Genomic DNA, 22,736 nt, shown 5'->3' on the forward strand with positions numbered 1-22,736 from the left:
CTGGAGATCCTATGTACTGTGTGCCCCTAGGCTGATGGCGTATACGCTGAGGACTCTCTTGACTATTCCAGGACACTCTTGTCCTTCATGCTGTCACCCAAGGCTCCTCCCAGAATGTAAACCTGATCAGGACACAGCCCTTTCTAAAAGCTCTGTGAGACCTGAAAGTTCTGTCTCCAGAGAGCCTGAGGCACAAGCCAGCCAGGACCCCGCCTCTCTCAGCAAGTACCTTCTTGTCCTTGGGCGGTCCTGAAGACCTTTGCTCCGGGTAGGGGAGGGAAATCGGTGCCCAGTGATCCCTTGGATGGCTTGTTAGAGCAGACATGCCCCCTGAGTCGTCTTGTGGGTATGCAGCCTGTTCACTCTCCCTCCAGTAAGTGAACTCCTGAAAGATTTTTTCCTGAGGTTCAACCTCCTTGTGAGGTATTCACTCCCCTGCTTCATTGCCCATCTGAAACCGAAAAGAGGTTGGTCTAGCATGACCAGTTCTTGTGAATGCCTAACACCTTAAATGTTTTGCATAGTCTGGTCCTTCAGCCATCAAGTCTTTGGTAACACTAGGTGATTTCCTGGATTCTCTCCCATCAGAACTTGGGGGAGGGGGCTGTCCACAACTGGGGTCTCCTGTAGTCCACACAGTTCACCAGCCAGTACTGGCTTCCTGCAGCTACTCAGTTACAGGTCTGTTTTTTTTTTTTTTTCAAACATCCAAGGAAGCATTTGCAAAGAGGCTTTCTAAGAGCTGGCAGGGGTGTTTGCTGCCCAAGTCCATCTGGGAGAGAGCAAGAACAACACCCTTGACTCGTGGGATGCTCTCTGCCCTCCTCTGCTCCAGCCACGCTCACAAGAACCGGCCTGTGTCTGGATCCTAGAATGAGAGGAATGTGCCACAGCCTGATAGGCATGAAGCAATCCGTAGAAAGGCAGGGAGGAGCCGCTCCCCAGGCCAAGGCCTGACAGTGCTAGGACTATCTGGCCTGCAGGCTGAGTGGCCCCTCCCACCCTCCCTGGCCTCCCCACTGCAGGCCGGATATCAAAGGCTGCATTGTGCATTGAACAGCCTCGGTCCCCCCTCCTCGTGTGCCAGGGGGGAGGCAGGGAGGAGGGACACCTCCGATGGGAGGCTCCCAAGGTTCTCCTGACTGGCGCTCCCAGGGGCCTTGGCCCAGGGAGGATGGTGCACACATGGGTGGCTGCTTCTGTATCCCTGGGGAGCGGAGTCTACCCTGGGGCCCAGGTGAGTTTCCCGAGGGGATCTGGCTTAGGACTCAGGCAAGAGTGCTTGGTCCAGGGAAGGCTCAGGGAGTTGGCGCTTTGGAAAAACTGTCCTTCCAAAGATTGAGAGAAGGCTGTAATTTCTGACTGCCTCTCTTCCTTCTCTAGTTTGGAGTTTCCCATTCTGGGTGCAAAAAAAAGTCAATGAAGTCTTCGGAGCATCTACTTTCCCCAAGAAGCAAGCTGTGTTCTGGGGCTGTGCTTTGTGGACCGGGAGTGAGGGCGGCCCTTGGCAGCCACTCCTAGTGTGTGACTAAGCCCTTCCTTCCTTCCTTCCTTCCTTCCCAAGATTCCCTGGGACAGGAAGAAGGCTCTGCAGCGAGTTCCTCTGTAGCCCAGGATGGTCATCAGTTTGGCCTGGGTCTCTCAGTGCTATTTTCATCAGGGCTTCTGCCGCGGAGGAAACACCGGGCGGGTTCCTCCTTCCTACCTGTTGTGGTGGCTTTTGGCCTGTAGAGTTGAGGTCATGGAATATTGTCCTAAGGAGATGTCCAGCGATCTGGGCACACGGTGACCAGCCTTCCTGGTTTACCCGAGACTGAGGGCTTTCCTGGGACGTGGTCAGCTTTAAAATACTGACCATGGGTCACAGCGAACCAGGACAATTGGACGTTATTGTTGAAAGCCCCTGCAACTTTTCCTACACTGTAGGTAGGATGTTCATCTGGAGGAGTGGTGGCTGTAGGGGAGAAGGGCTGGGCTGGCGGAGAGTTCGCTTAGGAGATAGGCATCATTCTGCATCCTTATTAGGGTCACGTGTCTTCCTGTAGCACTCCTATGGTCTGGGTGAGTACCACTCGGAGGTTCCCCTAGCTAAGGACTTTTCCTTTGACTGACTGCTTTCCTCTATGATCTTGTGACCTGGGCTCATCAAAAGGACTTGATCTCTCTCTCTCTCTCTCTCTTTCTCCCTCTCTCTCATTTCTAAGTGAACCTGAAGCAAGCTAGAAGTCCTGGCCTACGCACTTTGACACTAACAGGAAGGACTTCTTAGACAAGACACCAAGGACCCACCCAAAACGAAGCAGACCAACTCCAAACATCACAAAAGGCATGGCACATTTTTGGCACATTTTTGTCTCTCCAAATTTCTAGACTTCTCAAACTTTTCCCCCAATCCCGTTGTCTTTGTAACCCCCATGGGAACAGACATAGTGAGGGCTACTTTGGGATCACAGGTCTGGAAGTCAGGGACCTGGGGCCCAGGTCTAACTCTGAGTTTACCTCCAGGTTGGCACATATCATTGTGACCAACCCCTTCCGGCTTTCAGGCCTAAAGGTCTGAGCTTGAGTTTGGCTCTTTTAACCACTCTGAGTAGCTTATTTAATGCCCCTGTTTCAGCCTCCCCACCCCTGGATTTTATACCACATCATGCTGTCTTCACAAGGTTGTGGTGGGCTTAAGTTTACACTTTTGACTTAGAAAACAGCCCAGCACACAGTTAACCGTGCATAGTAGCTGCCAGGCCTCGTTAATGATAGTTCTATGACCCTAGCACACCTCATTCTCAGGGTTCCACTGGTCACCTGAGGGTCACCTGAGGCACTCCAGGGCTCTGTCCCCGATGCTTAACTCCAGCTTCTCTGGGTGGAGCTCTGCTGCTGTTTGGAGTCCCGTTTGGGATGAGTTCTGCGGTACAGAGCTAGGAAGCTGACGTGGAAAGGTGTCCCTGAAGTTCCACAACGGCTGTCATGCCGTCATTTTATTCTCTTCGTCTTTTTCACGATGGCGTGGCTGGGCCCCTGGGTTCACCGTTTCATCAGAAGCCGGCTTACTTCTGTCAGAATTTCCATGTCATTCTTCCTGAGGTGTTCTCCACCCACCAGGCTTTTCCTGAGGGAAGTCGCTAGGCATGATATCTGAGGCCCGATGGTGTAAATATTTTCATCCCAGCCTCCCGGTAGATCCCAGGGAAATGTCACAAAGTCTGAGGTGCTTCTCTGAACGACTTAAGCTTCTCTCGAACAAACGGCTCAAACATTTGCGTGACCTTAGGCAAGCCTCTCGGACCTTCGACTAGCAGTTATCTGACAGTGTGCTGGCGTTAAGTGGTGGTGCAGATCACAGGAACCTTGGGGAGGATTAGATTGGACAGTGTGTCTCATGCACATGACCATTCTGTGATGGCCAGCTGGATGTTCTACTGTTATCGAATATGGGCCACACCTCACCTCTAATGTGTTACTCTCTAGTGAAGAGAGGTCTATGTCCTAGGGTCTTTGGCTGCTTCTGCTACTGTGTCTATTTAGGAGGGAGTTTACAGTGAGTAGCAAACACTTGTCCTTGTGAGTGTGGGGAGGCAAGGAAGAAGGTTAGAGATAACGTGGTACCCTGGATGGCTGCCCAGGTTTGCCATGGGGTGACTTGGTAATGGAAACTGGCTTGGGCTGCCCCAGCAAGCTGTGTTCACCCATGTAGACCCTACTGGTAGCTTCTCCTGGTGACATTTCTTACTTTCTGCAGAAATCTTCCAGTAGCACGTGGAGGTAGGGGCGGGGAACGAGTCCTGGCCAGTATCTGCGACTCCCCTGCTGTGGGTTTCTTGCCATTGTTAGTCACCAACAAGTGCCACCCCCACACCCTGCACTTCACAGCACAAAGGAAGCCATGACACTGTCCCTTATCTCCAACACCTCTTTGAGGAGATTTGGCAGCAATTCTTATATAGAAGACACAGGGGAGATGTGTGTAGACATTACCATTCTCTCTTCAGGCTTTCTAGTATGACTGTTGTATCGAAGTAATTACAGGAGGAGGGAAATACCCACAGTAAGAGACAGGGCATCACGAATTCAAAGGAATGGAGTGACCTACTGAACACCGTGACGCAACAGAGCGTTGGAATAACGAGCTCTGTCTACTCTGACACACTTCTATTTTGTGCCACCAGGAAGTCTTCATTTCTTTCTACTTCTCAATAAATAAAAATCTGAGTCCACAATTGGGGTTCCCCGGATGGGTCCCTCCAATCTGACTCTCACATCTCACTCAGCAAAATTAATCATGTTTGTGAAATCTGGTTTTTTTTTTTCTTTTACTATTCATGCACACCGAGTCATTGCAAAAAAAGAAAAATTGCACTTTTAAATGTAAACACAATGGTACAACTGGCTTGCCTACCCGTCTATATTACACTCTGAGCTACATCCATATGGATGGATGTAACTATAGTTATAGTCTTTTTTGTGGAGATGTGGGCTTACCTCACAAAAACTGCAGATGGTGTGGGTGTGTTTGCTGGGTCAAAGGGAAAAAAATGTAATAAAGTAATGAAGAGCATGCCGGGGTACCTTCAGGGTTGATCTTCTTCATGTCTGGGGGAGGCAGAAGGATCAGAGAAGCCATACGAAGAAAAGGGGGAAGGGCTCCATCTCCAGCGAGTTTCTGCATTGAGAGGCTTTCCCCATCGGAGACCTCAGAGTTCCTGGGTCAGCTGCTGTAGTCGAAATAACAAAGTCTGGTCCCAGTGATTTGGGCGAGCTCTGACTCTTCCGATAACTGGCTGTGTGACCTTGGTAAAATTAGCACTCATTTCCTGGCCTACATTTCCCAAGGTTCATTTCTGCGGTGATTGTTTCTCCCTTGTGTTTATCTCCAGGATTTGGCAGGTCAGGATGCCTTCCTTCTCTTTTCTTACTTCAAAACCCTGTATCATTTACTCCGTTCTCTCCCATTGCATCAGGAACACTGCAGTCTGCTCTCCCAGGGCTCCCCACCCTCCCCGCCCCCATTCTCTAACAGCTTTCCCGCCTTCCTCTCCGAGTCTTCTGCATCTTTTTCTGGGTCCTTCCTATGCTACTCCTAGCAGAGTAAAAACTTCTATTATACCGCTCCACTGCCAAGAGCATTCCAAAGCTCTGAGTTGCTTACATACATTGCTTACATACATGGGATCATCATTTTCCCCGCCACAAAGAGCTCACCTCTCCTGTCCCTACTGTATGTATGTACGTACATAAGTACCAGGCCTGGCCACCCACCTGTCCAGCTTGTGCAAGATGGCTTCTACCTCCAAGCATGCATGGCTACCCTGTGTGCTCATTTCCTACAGATTAAAAAGACTTTCCAGTTAGATTTATTCATTGTATCTTATGCATTTTGCTGGCATGTATGTATGTGTACCACATGTCTGCACGGTGCCCGAGAAGCGCAAAAGACAACACTGGAGCCCCTGAAACTGGAGTTACAGATGCTTGTGAACCGTTGTGTGGGTGCTGGGAATAAAACCCAGGTCCTCTGCAAGACAGGCGTATGTAAATGAGAGGCCATCCCTCCAGCCCCGCCCCCTGCAGCTTTTTCATGGTTTTTCTTGTGTACTGCAGGTTCAAGTTCCTTTTTCTTTTTTTTTTTTTTTTAAAGATTTATTTATTTATTATATGTAAGTACACTGTAGCTGTTTTCAGACACACCAGAAGAGGACATCGGATCTCATTACAGATGGTTGTGAGCCACCGTGTGGCTGCTGGGATTTGAACTCAGGACCTCTGGAAGAGCAGTCAGTGCTCTTAACTGCTGAGCCATCTCTCCAGCCCTAGCATAAGTTCTTAAACTTAATGCATTATAGTTTATATTTTTTTTTCAGGGAGGAGGATAGGTCTTTGCCCATGTTGCTTAGGAAACCACTGGCAACTTAAATTACACAGACAAAAATGTCCCATCTTCCCTACCCTCAGGGCTGGGTATTGAACACCCAGCCTCATGCATGCTTGCTAAGTGCTGTATTGCTAAGCTATATCTCCAGATTCAGACATTTTGCTTATAAAAAGTACCTACAAGCTGGAGAGATGGTTTAGCGGTTAAGAGCACCGGCTATTCTTCTAGAGAACCTGGGTTTCAGTCCCAGTACCTTCAATTAGGTGACTCACAACTATCTATGATCGAATGCTCTGGCTTTTGTAGGAGATCTTCTGACTTTTGCAGGCAGCAGCATGCAAGTGGTTCACAGACATGTATGCAGGCAAAACACCTATACATGCAAAAAGCATAATTTAATAAGTGCCCAAATAATTTTAATGTCTATGTCCATGAACGAATCACAGTGTGAAAAACTATGGTTATCTTCTCTAAAGCTTCACATCCCCTTACAGGCTATGTGACCTGTGTCCCACATCAGAGTCGCTACCTTGGGCTTTCCCTCCTCAAAGTAGGCTCACTCGATAGGCTGCAACCGTCAGAGAGAGCGTTTTCTGTGCAAGGATACAATGAGTGACTGGGTAGGCTGGGCTGGACAGCAAGTTCTTTGTGGTGGGACAGCAGCCACTCACCTCTGTGAGCCTGTGGAGTGAAAACCTTGAGCTATACTTCATCCAGGCTTCAAAGCAAATGTGAGCAAGCATCTCAGGGTAGAGAAAACATGCTGACTACTAAATGGTATTAAGCGATTAAAATTAAACATTCTCTCTGTAGGAGAGGAAAAAGATGTTTGGCGGGGGGGTAGGTGGGAGAGTTTACTAGATGGTTAAACTTGGTCATAGGGTAGGGAGAGCAACTGTCACTCTCCAAATGTGCTCCTCCAGACAGTGATGGAAACACCATTTAGAAATGCCAGAAACACGGAGCCTCAGTGGACAATTGATTAGACACTCATGATATCCAAGGGACCCCAATCTGCTCACACAGTTCTCAACCTTGCCTTAAACTGATATTATCATATAGGAATTAAAAACTACTAATTATAATAACAGGTCTCCTTCAAAGTTTTAAAAAATGATTTATTGTATTTGTAGTATGTGTGTGTGTGTGTGTGTGTGTGTACGCGTGTGTGATGAACTCTCAGAGAGAAGAGGACACTGTTGGATCATTTGAAACAGAAGTTGCAAGCATACATATATATGCATACATACATGTATGTATGTATGTATTCATATGTATGTATGTATGTATGTATGTATGTATGTATGTATGACTCAAATAAGCAACCAGGGTTTAGAAGCTCTGATTTGGGCACCCCTTTCTCTTATTACTGGACACATACAAGACCCCAGAAGCGGATAAGGCAAACGCCCTGTCCAATGTCATTTCATCAGTTCACAGAGAGGTCTGATTTGTGCTCTTTCTCACATCTTATGATTTCCACCGAGCACCCGCTTTGGTTACTTCTGATTCCTGCTTGGCTCTAACTCACCACTGCCAGATTTCCCACTAGGCTGCTTTGCTTTCAGCCCTGACCAGCTAACAGAGTTTCCTGAACGAAGAGCTACACTTCCTTCTGCTTACTCAAGCTGACACCCATTTTGTATTTATTGTATGTCAACCTTGCTAATTGCTCCCACCACGAAAATAGGGAGTGTTAAAATGCCACATGGAGGCCCACAGTGGAGAGAAACCAAGCCTTTTGGCAGCAGGATGAGGATCCGCAGTTTGGCGTTAGCTAGGGTGGTTGTGACGGCTTGAGTCTTGTCCAGTTGCGTGGACCATGCCATTAAACCACAGGTCCAGAGGGCGAGACTGGATGGGCCTGCACATCTCTGGCCTAAATGTTGTAGACAGTTGTGGAGAGTAAATAAATGACTCAGAAATACTGGTAAAGAACACTAACCTTTTCCCCTAGAAGTTGGTTCTGCGTAACAGTTCTGGTCCAGTGGTTTGGTTCTTGAGAAATTTTGTCCTGAGAGGACAAAGATCAGAGACCAAAATTAATGTACTAAAGACTCAAGATCTTCTGGATTTGGACAATACCATAAAAGAGGCCAGACTTGCAGGGTTATCCAACTTTTTGGGTTCTCTGGTCCATACTTAGTGAAGACCTGTCACGGACTATGTATTATTTGGTGGTCTTCAAGCTGGGAGTGTGATTCACTGGGGCACCACAGCAGGAGAGAACTACCCTGGACTGTGCATGGCACAGGGGTGGTGGCTGGGCACACTGTTGTGCTAAAGCAATGGGTAAATGTCTCTACTCTTTCTGTCTTCGTCTCCATGCTTTTCGGTTGCACTCTCAGCTCTCCTTTCTACCTTAAGCAGTCAAAATACCACTCCTCTGACCTCACCCCAGCCCCCATCCCATGTCCCAATCTGTAGCTTCCTTTTAATATTTATTTATACCTAGTGAGTGTAGGTGTTTCTGTGTGAGTGTGTATATGAGTGTGTGAATGTTCCTGTGTGTATGTGTGAGTGTGAATGTGTGTGTGTGTGTGTGTGTGTGTAGAGGTCAGAGGACAATTTACAGGTGTCACATCTGTCCTGAGGATTGAAATCAGGAGGTTTGATGGAGTCAGGCTCCATGGCCTTTACCTGCTGAGCCATCGTGTCAGCCCAGAGTCTTCTGTTATTTGGAGGTGGTGGCAGTGGTGCTTGTGACGGAGCCCAGAGCCTGTTAGTGTTAGGCAAGCACTCGTTAATAGCTACAGCCCTTTACTTCTATAGCTACAGAAACAGTCATGGTTTTAAAAGCTGGGAGGACAGAGACTCTTAGACAGGACCCGATTTTGTGGGCAGATACAAGGACAGCATGGGACATTACAACCGTTCCTCAGCCATCTCTCTAACGATATCATTCTTGCTCACTCCAGTCCAGTCCTCCCATGCCTTGCTGCAGTTAGAGCCATCTGACCTGTGTGGACCCCACACGCCTGGAACATCTTCAGTGCACTAAGCCCTGGAATTTAGTTTGACCTCTGGGTGAGAATATTTAATGAAATGGGTACACCCAGGCTGCTGCAGGATTGAGATAGCATACACGGCTGTTCTTTGATAACAGCCGGCTACAGGGTAGCTCTAAGGAGATGATGAGAGTAATTCTTTCAGGTCTTTAGTCCTGGGAAAACCACTAACCCTTGGTAGGAACTTAAAATCTGTCCTTCCGACTTGTATATACTATCAACGGGTGAGCTTTTGGTTTATTTTCTTCAGGTAAAGAAAGTTCTTCCAAGGATCCACCTGGATTGACAGAGGACACGTCCTCACCTGAAAACAAGAGAAAATGTTTCCTGCCACAGAATGTGACCCAAGGTATCTAAATCTCAAAGATAAGTGCAATTAAAAAAAATCTTCTATGCAGAGTAGTTCAGGTGCTTCCTCATCTGTCCATCTCCAGATTGTCCCCTCTTGCCCTTGTTACTCGTTACCTCCAAGTGCATTTGTGTGTGTGTGTGTGTGTGTGTGTGTATGTGTATATGTGTGTATGTGTGTGTCTCTGTGTGTGTTTATCATTAGCACACTCACAAACCTTCCAGGCTCTTACTCAAAGCTCTTTAGAATCTGGCAAATGTCAGGAACTCCATAGATAATTTCTGGATTAGATTTTTCAGGTGATAGGGAGCATAGATATCATTGATTAGATTTTTCAGGTGATAGGGAGCAGGGTTAAATTTAAAATAAAATGCACATTCAACATGGTATCTTAAATGGTTGTTTGTATGCAGTCGGTGTATAAATGTATAAATGTATAAAAAAGACACAGATTGAGAAATGAACATGCGGAGGACCTGTTTATATTTTATATAATGCTTATCATGATCTCTTACATATTCTAGGTTGTGAGTAGAAATTTCTTAAGTAAATGAATAATAAAATGAAGACTCACCTGGATAGAATGAGATCAAGACCTGAGTATATAGAATGAGATTGGCTGGATAGAAGGCATCTGAGTGAATATTTTAGAAGCAAAATATTTTAGAAAAAATTGGGAAATCAACATTATGGAAAATGTCCACGTAATGAATATCTCATAAAGCCCTCTTTTCTGAGACTTCAGTGAAACTCGAAAAGAGAGAATTCTCACTAGAAAATGCTGTAACTGAGATGAACCTTACAGTAGAAACCAGAGGATAAGCAGAAGTGTAGCTTCTGCAGTGTGGTAGTAGGGACCTGTTTTAGGGTTTTACTGCTGTGAACAGATACCTTGAACCTGTTTCCATGCTGGGGAGGGACACCATGACCAAGGCGACTCTTCAAAAGGACAATACTTAATTGGGGCTGGCCTACAGGTTTAGAGGTTTAGTCCATTATCATCGTGGCGTGGCAGCGTGCAGGTAAACTTGGTGCTAGAAGAGCCAAGAGTTCTACATCTTGATACGAAGGCAGCAGCAGGAAACTGGCTTCAGCAGGTGACCAACAGAAGGGTCTCTTCCATACTGGGCAGACCTTGAGCATAGGACCTCAAAGCCCACACCCTCCAACGCACTTCCTCCAACAAGGCCACACCCACTCCAACAAGGCCACATCTCCTAATAGTGCCACTTTCTGTGGGGCAAGCATATTCAAACCACCACAGGACCATTTTTCTTTTCTTTTCTTTTTGACTCTGATAGTTCTGGGAACTTGCTATTTAGATTAGATTAGGCTGGCCTTGAACTCAGAGAGATCTGTCTGTCTCTGCTTCCTTAGTGCTGGGATTGAAGGTACGCAACACCTCACTGGGCTTAGTGAGAGCCCATTTTGAGAGCAGATCCTGTGTCAGGAGGTCTGACATGGTCCTCTTCTTACACAGTCTCCTCTGTATGGCGGCACCCAAATCGCTACGTATCAGATAGGAAGCAGAGTCACAGAAGGGAAGGTGACTTGACTGTCACATGCTTAATGGGTGATGAGGAAGAGGCTTAACTCTTATCAGGGTTCTCTAGCAGAACAGAACTGATAGACTATATGAGGGGGTTTATATACAAAGGGGCTGTGGTCCAGCTAGTCCAACAATGGCTGTCTACCGCCATAAAGTCTGACAATCTAATAGTTGTTCAGTCCATGAGGCTGACTGTCTCAGCCTGTAGATGCTGGATCCTGAAGAAGTAGGACTCTAATGGCAGTGAAGAAACGGGCTTCCTGGTGAGAATGTGGGCAAGCAGACAGAAGGCTAAAGCTTCCTCCTCCCATGTCCTTTGTGTATAGGCTGCCACCAGAGTGTGTGGTCTAGATTTAAGGTGGATTCAAAGGATCCAGATTCAAGTTGGGTCTCCCCATTTCAGATGATTTAATTAAGAAAAATTCCTCACAGGTGTATCCAGCCGCTTGGGTTTTAGCTCATACAGATTCAGTCAAGTTGACAACCAAGAATTGTCACCAAGCTTGTCCTGTTGGTAGCCATCATGATCCAAACCCTTTCCAAAAAAAAAAAATGTACCTTTCCTTGTGACACAAGGTTTGTGAATGAGTTCCATTTTAGGTATTTTTAAAGCTACAAACTGTTAATAGATATAATTATCAAACCAGGTTCTTTCTATTCCTGATTGAAAATTGTGTCAAAATGTTAAATTTTTTTTACTTTAAAAAGATTTATTACATTTACTTGTGCATCTCTGTATATTTGTATGTGTGTGGACATGCACACCAGAATGTGGGACTTGGTTCTCTTCCACTACGTGTCTCTCAGGGATCGAACTCATGTCATCAGGCATAACAAGCCATCTTAGCAATAATGAGAAAAATCTCATTATTTTCTCGGGTCACCTGCTTGACTTCTGTAAGCTTGAATTGCCATCTGCCGTTCTAGAATGGCGGCGAAGTCAGCATTTTGCCTTATTAGTGTGTGAAAGCTCATGAACACGGGGTACCACAAGGTGAAACCCAATCTGCGGGCTGAACTTGCTGAAAGGTCACAGAGTGGAAGTGGGAGACTTGGTGCTAGCTGCCAACCTTGCTTTATGCCAGGCGACCTCGCACAAAATCAGTGCATTATTCTGATTACTGACTAGCTTCCAGAAAGATTAAAATAGGATACAATGTGCTTCCCTCTTCACTGGAGTGAAATGGACTTACTGCCCCCTGTGGTGATTTTCGGTACTACAGGGTCCCATCTGCACAGAGGTTCTGCTCTCAATACTAAGATCTCAAAGATCTTAGTTTTGTTTTGTTTTGTTTTTTTTCCCCCATTTTGTTTACACAGGTTCATGTACCATAAGGGAAGTCACACTGAGGGTACAGCCAGTGGGCAGCAATGATTTTGTAAGAGATCCTAAGAGGGAGTTTGCACCAGGTTTTGGAAGGCAGGAGAAAGAGTTTGGCAGAACAGAAAGTTTGCCTACTGTTAAGCAAGGTTAACAGTGTTATCAGATGAGGACATTGGTGAGCCATAATTTGGGGGGTCCTGGAGTTAGGGGGTGGGTGGGAAGCTTCACATGTATTGAACATTTAATATGGATCAGGAACTAAGAAAAGAGATATATACATAGCTCATTTAAAAGAACCCTTTCAAGTCATGGAACAGGTTTTTATCAAAGCCATTTTTCTTTCCCTTTTACAATAATTCCTCTATCATATAGTGCATCCTGATGGCAGTTTCCCCTCCCACTTCTCCTTCCAGGACCCCCTCCCTCACACCCAGATCCACTTCTCCTCCCCTGTCTCCCTTCTGAAAAGGCAGGCCTCCCAGGGATATCAGCAAACATGACTTATCACGTTGCAATAAGATTAGGCACCTCCCATCATATCAAGGCTGGACAAGGAATCCCACTGGGAGGAAGAGGGTCCCCAAAGCAAAAGAGGCAGAGACAGCCCGTGCTCCCACTGTTAGGAGACCCACAAGAAGACCAAGCTTCATAACCATAACATATATGCAGAGGGCCTAGGTCAGTCCCACACAGGCTCCCTGATTGTTGGTTCAGTCTCTGTGAGGCCCTACGAGTCCAGGTCAAAGCCATTTTTCTAACAGGACTACCAAGCATACAGAGGTGGTTGTTAACTGCTCAGGGTAGCGCAGTCATTGAGGGGCAGGGCTGAGCCCTGAACCTGAGGTGCTGGGACTCCTCGCTTGGCTTCTTGTTCGTGTTATCACTCATCCTGGAGGTAGAGCTGCCAGAGGGAGGGTGGAAAGAATGGCCCAAAGGGAAGGGGTTGGGTGGCCTGGAGGGAACACAGGCCAGAGAGGATCCGAATGGAAGAAGAAGCCTCTTAACTTGATGCAGGTCCCTTAAACGTGTGTAGGAGCTGATCTGCAGCCACAGACTGCACTTTCAGTGCCTTTATGGTAAAAATGGGCCTTTCGTGGGGGTGGAGTCCCGGCTATCCTGTGGACTGCGGCACCTGCAGGATAGGGGCTATTTCTATAATCTGGTTTCAGATGAGTTCGGATGAAAAGAGAGGTTTCTGTGACTCCAGCCCAATGCTTCTGTTTCTTGTGTTGGATTATTATTAACAAAAAGGGCACTTAACATCTGAAGATGGTATTTCTGAAAGGACAATTATTGCATCGAAGGAGTGTCCCGTGTGGCCTCTTCTGACAGCGCCAAACACATATGCAACTGGATCTCACTGTTTCCTGATCCCATGACAGGTTCTTGCATCCATAGTTCTTTTCTCCATGGAAAGGAACACCAGGCAGGCTGGTTTCATGCCTAGCGTCAGTCATGGGAACAGGAGCTAGCTATACTCGGTGTCATACCCACACATCTAAACAGACTCTCAGGAGGCTTCAAGGAGTGTTTGTTTAAAGAACACGCACTTGGCTGGGTGTGGTGGTGCACGCCTTTAATCCCAGCTCTTGGGAGGCAGAGGCAGGTGGATTTCTGAGTTCGAGGCCAGCCTGGTCTACAGAGTGAGTTCCAGGACAGCCAAGGCTACATAGAGAAACCCTGTCTCGAAAAACCAAAAAAAAAAACCATGAACTCTGAAGAAGTTTAAAGATGGGCCTTCTTCCTTGGTTGTCATGAGAAACGTTAGTAATGGAGCTGGAGAAACTTGCCGGGAATATGTGTGTGTAAACAACTTGTCTGAGTTAGAGTTTCTATTGCTGGGAAGAGGCACCATGATCAAAGCACCTCTTATAAAGGAAAACACTTCACTGGAGCTGGCTTACAATTCAGAGGTTTAGTCCATTCTCATCATGTCAACATGCCGGTAGACATGGTGCTGGAGAAAGAGCTGACATCTTAATCTGCAGGCAGCAGGAGTGACTGTGTGCCACACTGGGCTTGAGCATATGAGACCTCAGAGTCTGTCTCCACGGTGACACACTTCCTTCAACAAGGCCACACCTCTAATAGTGCCACTCACCATGGGCCAAGCATTCAAACACATTATGGAGATCATTTCTATTCAAACCACTACACAACTCATGAGATAATGTTTATTACCTATTATAAACTTGTTGTGTAAACATATTCCCTTCAGTTTGGACAAAGCGTTTTTCCGCTCCGAATATTTGCACATTATCCGCTGGAATCAATGTCTGCCCTGGCTGGTTCTATGTTCGCACACATAGAAGAAGCTACTGTGTACCTCTCCTGAGCCCTGCTGGCCTTCAGTGTCTTTCCCTGCCCCTAGGGGGCGCACTTGAAGGGGAGCTTGGAAGCTCCTTTAACCTATTCTGATCAATTGTCCCTGGAAGACACCAATTCAGGGCTTGCGGTGGGGGCGTGGGGGTGTCCAGCCGTGCACCTCTGTTCTCTTTCAGACCTGGTGCTCTCATTCTGTGTGAAGAGTCGCTCCAGGAGGTGTGTCAACGCAGCCTTACAGGAAGCTGCACGGAGAAGGCTCTGGGCCCTGGAGAATGAAGCCCACGAAGTCCACGCGCTGTTTAAGGTGAGCTGGGATGGCTGGCTCTTGGATATCGGGTCGGTCGCTATCAGCAAGGACTGTGCCTGGAACAAAGTAAGTCCCCAAGAAAACAAATGGCTGACAGGGTGGGAGTGGTTACGTTCATATGTTCTGCCTAACAGGAATGAGTGAACTATGCTGGAGAAAACTTGTGTCCTGTTGCCCCACCCCATTACTTGCCCCCGGCCCCTCCCCCACCTCTCCTCATCCCCCCCATCTAGTCTCCCCTCCGCCCTCCCCATATCCCCCTCCCTGCTTTTGGACAAGTTACTTGAACTATGCAGAATGGGATTGTTCACAGAGATGGCCTCAGAAATATCCTTTTTCCCCTTAATGTGCCCAATTTGAATTGTTTTGTTACTGGGGAAATATTCATATATTTCCTACTGTGATTTCAAAAAGCACAGTTCACTCGCAATGTTCGTCTCCAGAACATTCCATCCACTCTATTTACTCCAAATTTAATCTGTACCCATGAACAACTGTCCATTTCCCCCTTTTTCTCAGGTCTTGATAAACATTGAGCACATGTTTTAAAGACATTTATTTTTATTTTATGTGCACTGGTGTTTTGCCTGCATATACGTGTCTGTGTGAGAGAGTGTCGATCTTGGAGTTACAGAATGTGTGAGCTGCCATGTGGGTGCTGGGAATCGAACCCAGGTCTTCTGAAAGAACAGCCAGTCCTCTTAACTGATGAGCCGTATCTCCAGTCCTTAGCACATGTTTTTAAAGTAACAATATTGCCAATGAAAAAACATAACTGTAAATATTGGGATGGGAGGAATAATGCAATGAATTAAACATTTCTTATAGCACATAGATAATATATTTAACAGTCAAACTATATTTTGTATTACCAAAGAATGAGAGTCAGAAATGGAGAAAATTTGTTGCTGTTGGTGGTGGGGTATGTAAGCATTGCTTTACATAATATGTCTTATTATCTTCCTACTTTTCTCAATCTGGTACATGTTGAATGAAGAAAAGTGCTGTGGCTGTCATGTAGCAGAGTGACTGGCTGTTTTTAGGAGTAAGCAAGACTACACCTGTAGAGAGCTTGGCTTTATACAAGGGTAGTGGCACCTGCTCTGTAAATCTGTGTGTTCCTGTGTGTGCATGTGGCATAAGTGTGTGCACATGTGTGTGTGCTCTCTAGCACACATGCCCCTGTGCAAGCCACTGTGCTTGGGCAGGCAAGGAGGATGGAGGGGGACATCAGGTGTCCTGCTCTTTCATCTTACTCCCTTGAGATAGTTTTTACCCTGGAGCTAGGCTGATGGCCAGCAAGTCCCAGCAACCCTCCAGTCTCTGCCCCACCCCTCAGTACTGGGGTTACAGGTACAGGGGTACACCTGGCTTTTTTTAAAAAATGTGGGTGCAGTGGATCTAAACTCATATCTCCATGCTTAAGCAACAAGCGGTTTTACCATTGAGCCATTACTCCATCCCTGGACTTCTAAATTTGATCTTATTCTATTTTAATACCTGGAATTTAGGAATTAAAGACAACAGCTGCTGGCGATTTTGATGAATTTCTCTTTAATTAAAGTCACCCTTTCTGTGGGCAGGAGCGGGAGTGGGAGCAGGATTTGATAGCGAGAACCGTCTGTTAGGTCATATCTTGTCATGTCTTGAGCTATGTAATGTGTAGGGTGGAGGCTGAGGCCAGGAATTGGCTGTATCCAGTCAGGACTCTACAGCTTACTCACTGTAGGTGTAGGTGACCCTGGGCCAGTAAGCCCACCTCTCTGTGTCCTCATCTCTTTGTCTACAGAACTGGGGCAATGCTATTAGCTCCATGGTACTATTAATCATAACATCCGTCCTTATTTAGTGCATGCTGTAGAGAAAGCACACCTTGTCCATTAGGCAGGGTGCCGTACTTTGTCTTTCAAAGAAGTGGTTAGATGTTACAAAAGCCCGCCTTACAATGGATTAAATACCACGATCGATCGAACTCTTTTTCAGGGATTATTGTAGGGGCTGAATGAGGGGTTGTTTACGAAGATTTGCCTTGCAATGACCTGATATCTAATAAATCATCTATAAGCTATTTTGTTCCCCCAAGCAGCCCTCCTTGCTCACAGGTTTATATACAGGTTTTAGGCTCTGGTGCTTCTGAATCTCTGGTGTTAAGGGAATATAGATTCCGACTTTGCTGAGCTCAGGGCTCTTCTTTCAGATCTTCTTCCCCTTAGACTCCCTCTGCTAGACTGGGGTCTAGCAATTGCTCTCAATGGCAGGCTCTGGGGCAGGATGTTCAACCAGCAGAGAAAGACCGAGGGGATGCAGGGAGTCAAGCCTTTTCTCCCGTAATAGACAGCGAGAGGCTCACAGGCTTGGCGAGCTTCCTTGGAGGTTGTTGAGTGGCTGCATCTTAGAATAGGAAATGCAAACATTCTCCACCAAAATTGTGCTCTTTTAGAATCACTTATAGCGAAGCAAGCCAGAGTGTGCATAAAGATTTATCTATTGTGGTGGATATCCCAGCGCGTTGAAATTGTTAAAATAATCCAAATGTGGATGGATAGCATTTGTAAGCATTAACCATAACATAGGCTGCTCACTGACCCAAGAGCTGGTTTACATTACGACATGTTGCTTAGCAACAACTTGTCTGCTGTGGAGTAAGTAATACTGCATACTTACGTGAGCCCCTCCCAGGAGGCTCAGTTACCCCAGGCTGACTTGCTGCTCTTATACAGGATCTCTCTGCAAGGTTGGTGAGTGTCCAGTCCCAGAAGGACCAGTTCCTCATCACCTTCAAGACCCTGGAGGAAATCTGGAAGTTTTCCACGTACCTGAACTTAGGTATGCCCTGGCTCAGTGGAGAACATCTGTCTCCATCCATCCTGGGGAACTGGTTTGTCTCTGAGTGTTAAAAGAGATAAAACCCTGAAATGGATGGCTAGCTTTTGAAATGTCATAAACTCTCTGAAGCTCATTTTTAAAATAAATATTAGCTATTACTCTAAGATGTCATCTGAAGACATTTTATGAACGGATGTGTCTTTTCCCATAAGGAAATAGAATGTCATCTCTTATGTCCAGGGAGGCGTTTTCTTTAGTCACACAATTGGCTTGGTGAGTTACTGAGCTGGGAACAGCGAGATAGATGTGGAGCTCATTCAGGAGAGAGACAACTATTCCTGAGGAAAATGGAGAAGCTGCTCAGAATGCTGAGGTTCAGGGATGCTCTGTCACATGTATTCGTAAAAGAGTCAAAGAAAGAGCTGAAAGATCTAGCTAGCTGGGAAAGTGGCACAAGACTTCAGAGGTTTCTGGAAGGTTACAGATGTCAGGGCACAGCGACATTGCTACTGTAGTGGCCACTGTTACATCCTCTGTTCCAAGACCAGAAAAAAAAAAATCACCTGGCATGAACTGATGGCTTCAAAGCCAAGTCACCTAGTTTATAGAAAACACTGGGTTCCCTGCAGTTATACCTAGAGAACACTGCTGAGCTGGGCTGAGGGCTCAAAGTGACCCTTGGCTAGAGGGGGAAACTTACAGCCAAGGTGATTTTTCTGCTCTCTATGTGCCATATTTCCCGTGACCATTACAGATGGGCAGTATTACATTTTTGCTCTGTGGCCCAGTTAGTTCGCTCCATGGAGTGCACCTGGTGTTAGAGACCCAGAAACCCCGGCTGTAACTCTGGCCCACTAATTAGCCTCTGTGTTTTTATAAGACTCCCAGGTGTGAGCTTCCGAATTTAAGATGGCCTTTGTAGTAGCGAGTGAGGGTGGAGGACTGCAGCCTATTGCATTATGAGTGGAAAAGACTCAAAAGAAGAAGCAGAATTTCAGTTTAGAAGAAGATTGATATATAATAGTGATTTTTTTTTTACAATTGACATAGTTTTAAGTTTTCTCTCTCTCCCCTCTTTCTCTCTCTCTCTCCTTGTGAATTCTGAGAGTCAAACAGAGAGCTTAGCTCATACGAGGCAAGCAGTCTAACCCCTGTGCTACGTCGCCAGCCAGTTTTGCTCATCACGAGGCAGAGCTGCTTCCTAGGCTGTGGGAGAGGTCAGAGTCAGAGCAGATGGGAGAAAGGGATTTCTAACTCCACGGGCTAGGGACAGCCTCCTCAGCCCCCACATCATCAGGGTCTAGAAGTATGAACTTGAAGGGGAGGCCAGGAACCCTCAGAGTCAACACAGTAAACTGGAAGGCCACTATTGCTGTATTAGAAAAGAAATGGCTGAAGGCCAACGAAGTGGCTGATTGGTGAGGTCTTGCCTTCCAAGCCCAATGACCTGAGTTCCAGCCTAGAAACCCACAGGGTGGAAGGAGAAAACTGACTCCTGCATCCACTCATGCACTGTAACACACAAACAAGTGTGTGTGCATGCCCACACAGGTACAACACACACACACACACACACACACACACATACACAGAGTAAGTGAAAGAATGTAAAAAAAATGAAAAGTAAATATGCATATATGAAGACCTCAAAGTGCTTAGAATGATACACATAACTCAACTTGTATTTCTTTTTTTAAAGATTTATTTATTTATTTTATGTATATGAGTACACTGTAGCTGTACAGATGGATGTGAGCCTTCATGTGGTTGCTGGGAATTAAATTTAGGACCTCTGCTTGCTCCAGCCCTGTTCATGGCCCTGTTTGCTCCGGCCCAAAGATTTATTTATTATTATAAATAAGTACACTTTAGCTGTCTTCAGACACACCAAAAGAGGGCGTCAGATCTCATTATGGATGGTTGTGAGCCATCCTGTGGCTGCTGGGATTTGAACTCAGGACCTTCGGAAGAGCAGTCAGTGCTCTTACCTGCCGAGCCATCTCTCTAACCCTGTATTTCCTAATAGATGTTGAGAAGAATCAGTTCATTCTAGACAGTATCTAGTTAGCACTCTGCTCTACCTAAATGGCAGGTCTGGGTCTGAAGGGGGGTGGCGGGGAAACTTTCTCTTTTGTGGTGGCTAAGGGTGGAACTCATCTGGCTCAGTTTTGCTGGATTGACCTCTAGGCTATGTGTCCGCATGTCTGGAACATCTCTTCTTTGACCACACATACTGGCTCAACAGCAGGCTGGTGGACGACACAGAGATTCAAGTGTCTGTGGATGATAATCATTTGGAAAACATATACCTGGGCCTCCTGCTGCAGGAAAGTGAGTCTGGCATGGGATTTGGGATGGGACCCTTGTCTAGATGTTTATTCAGAGCCCCTCAGATAATTAAGATACCAAAGAGGCAATAAAATAAAATAAAATAAAATCTCTGAAAGATGAAGACATACATGAGAAAACCTCTGTTATAACAAAACTTCAAATGACCTTCTCAGCTCAGTCCCAACCTCACACAACAGCTGCGGTAGTTGGCCCGCAGGGATTCACGTTCAGGCTGTTTGGGGGGGGCTCAAGAGGGGGCCCTGCCAGGCTCTGTCTAGGATGGTAGAGCTGGAGGCAGGGAGCCTGGCACTGACATTTTAAAAATAAAATTTCCCATGTGATTCTAATGGTCTCCAGGATTGAGAAACAGCTCTACAAACACATGATGCAATTTGGTTGTAAAATACATCTATAAAGCCCGGAAAACCTGAGCTATTTCACGAAATTCAATAGCAGGATGTTGAAGAGTCCACTAAAGCACCCCAGTCTGGGTGACTGCATCAGTCTGGCCACTTGATACATATTGAAAGCCAAATGGGCCCCAGGATAGTTATACAAAAGTGATTCCCTTTCTGACTCCATTGCACAACTCTCAGAAAGGACACAAAACACATTGTATCATTGCAGAGCTCACCGAGCCATTGCATTAGTCTAGATGGACTATCCTTTTCTCTTTGTGGCTCTGAACCAAGCACAGGGCTGCAAGGCCAGCCAGAGTTTAGTGAATGCTCGAGCATTTCTCTGGGTCTTTGTTTTACCTCATTTTTTTAAAAAANATTTATTTATTATATGTAAGTACACTGTTGCTGTCTTCAGACACTCCAGAAGAGGACAGCAGATTTCATTACAGATGGTTGTGAGCCACCATGTGGTTGCTGGGATTTGAACTCAGGACCTTTGGAAGAGCAGTCAGTGCTCTTAACCACTGAGCCATCTCTCCAGCCCATTTTACCTCATTTTTGAGGTAAAGTTCATTTAAGCTTTATTCTCACTAATTACTCAGAATGGTGAATATTTATTTTAAGTGAACGTCCTGTCAGTGACTTTTCTACTCCCAGCGATCCTTTGGCCTCCTCCTGGACAGTGGACTTTCCTCAAAGGAAGAAAGTAGCCTGGGCTTTGCATCTAAGGGTTACCTATAGGAGATGCTCTCTCGTTTCCGGCTACCCCTTGGAAGGGTTCTTCTCATTCTTCGCAGGTCACTTCTTCTGCAGAGCCATGTGCTCCGTGGCTCAGCCAGCTGACAAGGAAGGAGAATATTTGACATTGTGCAAGAATGAGCTGATCTCCGTGCTCTCTGGAGGCGAGTCTGAGTGGGAAGCCATGTCCTTAGTGACAGGCCAGAGGGGCCTGGTGCCCGTGTCAGCCCTGGAGCCCCTGCCTGTCCCTTTCCACCAGTGAGTAGCTGCTAAAGCCTTGGGGAAGGGTCCCAGGGCAGATTGAAGTTGGTGTAGAATGGATGTCCTTTAAGAGATGGTATTCCAGGTATTTGGAAGAGTGGACAAAATTGGGGTGGCTTTTTATTCTCTCCCCCTTTAAAGCCAAAATCTGTATTATTCGATGAAAGTGGGAAATCCTCTAAATTCCAGATGGACATAGTATATATTAAGAAATATATGACATCTTTGTAGTGCTTTGCAATGCATGGGCCACCCCCTTTATATATTTATTTATTTATTCATCTATTCATTCATTTATTTATTTAATGTGAATAAGTACACTGTAGCTGTAGGCCACCCCTTTATTTATTTATCAATTTATTTAATGTGAATAAATACACTGTAGCTGTGGGCCACCCCATTTATTTATTTATTTATTTATTTATTTATTTATTTATTTAATGTGAATACACTGTAGCTGTCGTTAGACACACCAGAAGAGGGCATCGGATCCCATTACAGATGGTCATGAGCCACCATGTGGTTGCTGGGAATTGAACTCAGAACCTCTAGAAGAGCAGTCAGTGCTCTTAACTGCTGAGCCATCTCCCCAGCCCAGACTGGGGGCCCTTGTGTCATTATCACCTGAGGGTGTTAGGATGGATTCAGCCTCCTGACCCTCCTCTGACTCTCTTGGTGCTGGGCCCAGAAACTCCCACTTTCAGTTAGCTCCCTGAGCATGTTCTTCACACTAGAATTTGAAATTTCTGCTGGAGGACACTGTAAACTTGAGCCTATGGAGTGACAACATTATCTCTCATGCTTTATAAATTCTGCTTGGTCCTAGCAGAATCAGCAGTGAGGATACCAAGGGCTGTGTGTAAGTTATTTAGCTGGCAGAAATAATTGCAGAGCTAGGAAACACCCCAATCTGCTGAGCATTAATTTTTTCACAGTTTAAAGTAAGTTCTCATTTGACCGTCATGAAAATAAGATGCATACTAATAATACCACCACCATCAGTTTTCTGTGGGTCTGTTCTGCTCCCTGTTCTAATGTTTTGAAACTCCATGTTTCCATTGGCAGATGGTTCCTAAAGAATCACCCAGGAATCTGTGGCCTTCCCAGGAAGAGAGACTGGACAGGCTCCGGCCAGATCGGTATGAGTGGAGAACAACATTATCAGGGAGAGACGATGCTTACCTGCCTCCTAATCTCACCGGCAGGATGCGGGAGGCCAGTTATTGTCTGCACACTTGGGGTCTTTGCCTGTCAACTAAAGGCCACAAGCCAGAGCTGAGGAGACAGATGCCTGCCTGCCGGAGCAGACAGAACACACTCCAGTGGGGAGGGCTGGGACAGGGGTGTTAGGGAATGTTGGGGGTGAGAGATTTAAAGAGATATGGGTAGAAAAGAAAGTCTTGCATGGGCCAAATGAAACACTTTTGAGCCAAGTGTGACCTGCTTCC

The 22,736-nt window shown here is 46.1% G+C and overlaps 1 protein-coding gene across 2 annotated transcripts in view; it reads left to right on the forward strand.

The window, feature by feature from the left end:
- The first annotated feature begins 1,084 nt into the window (after positions 1-1,084).
- The window catches only part of Sh3tc2 (SH3 domain and tetratricopeptide repeats 2), a 63,607-nt gene continuing 41,955 nt past the window's right edge, over positions 1,085-22,736 (forward strand). Inside the window, exons 1-7 of one of the 2 annotated variants that reach the window (XM_021214828.2) lie at positions 1,085-1,237; positions 9,128-9,226; positions 14,601-14,728; positions 17,452-17,557; positions 19,745-19,888; positions 21,087-21,285; positions 22,354-22,427. In XM_021214828.2, coding sequence (XP_021070487.2) covers positions 1,117-1,237; positions 9,128-9,226; positions 14,601-14,728; positions 17,452-17,557; positions 19,745-19,888; positions 21,087-21,285; positions 22,354-22,427 — 871 coding nt within the window. In that variant the 5' untranslated portion in view covers positions 1,085-1,116. Of the gene's footprint in view, positions 1,238-8,060; positions 8,162-9,127; positions 9,227-14,600; positions 14,729-17,451; positions 17,558-19,744; positions 19,889-21,086; positions 21,286-22,353; positions 22,428-22,736 lie in introns of those variants that run through there. The other variant, XM_029547242.1, reaches the window with a different exon arrangement.

This window comes from Mus pahari, chromosome 15, assembly GCF_900095145.1.
Source record: "Mus pahari chromosome 15, PAHARI_EIJ_v1.1, whole genome shotgun sequence".
In the NCBI taxonomy this organism is placed as follows: Eukaryota; Metazoa; Chordata; class Mammalia; order Rodentia; family Muridae; genus Mus; species Mus pahari.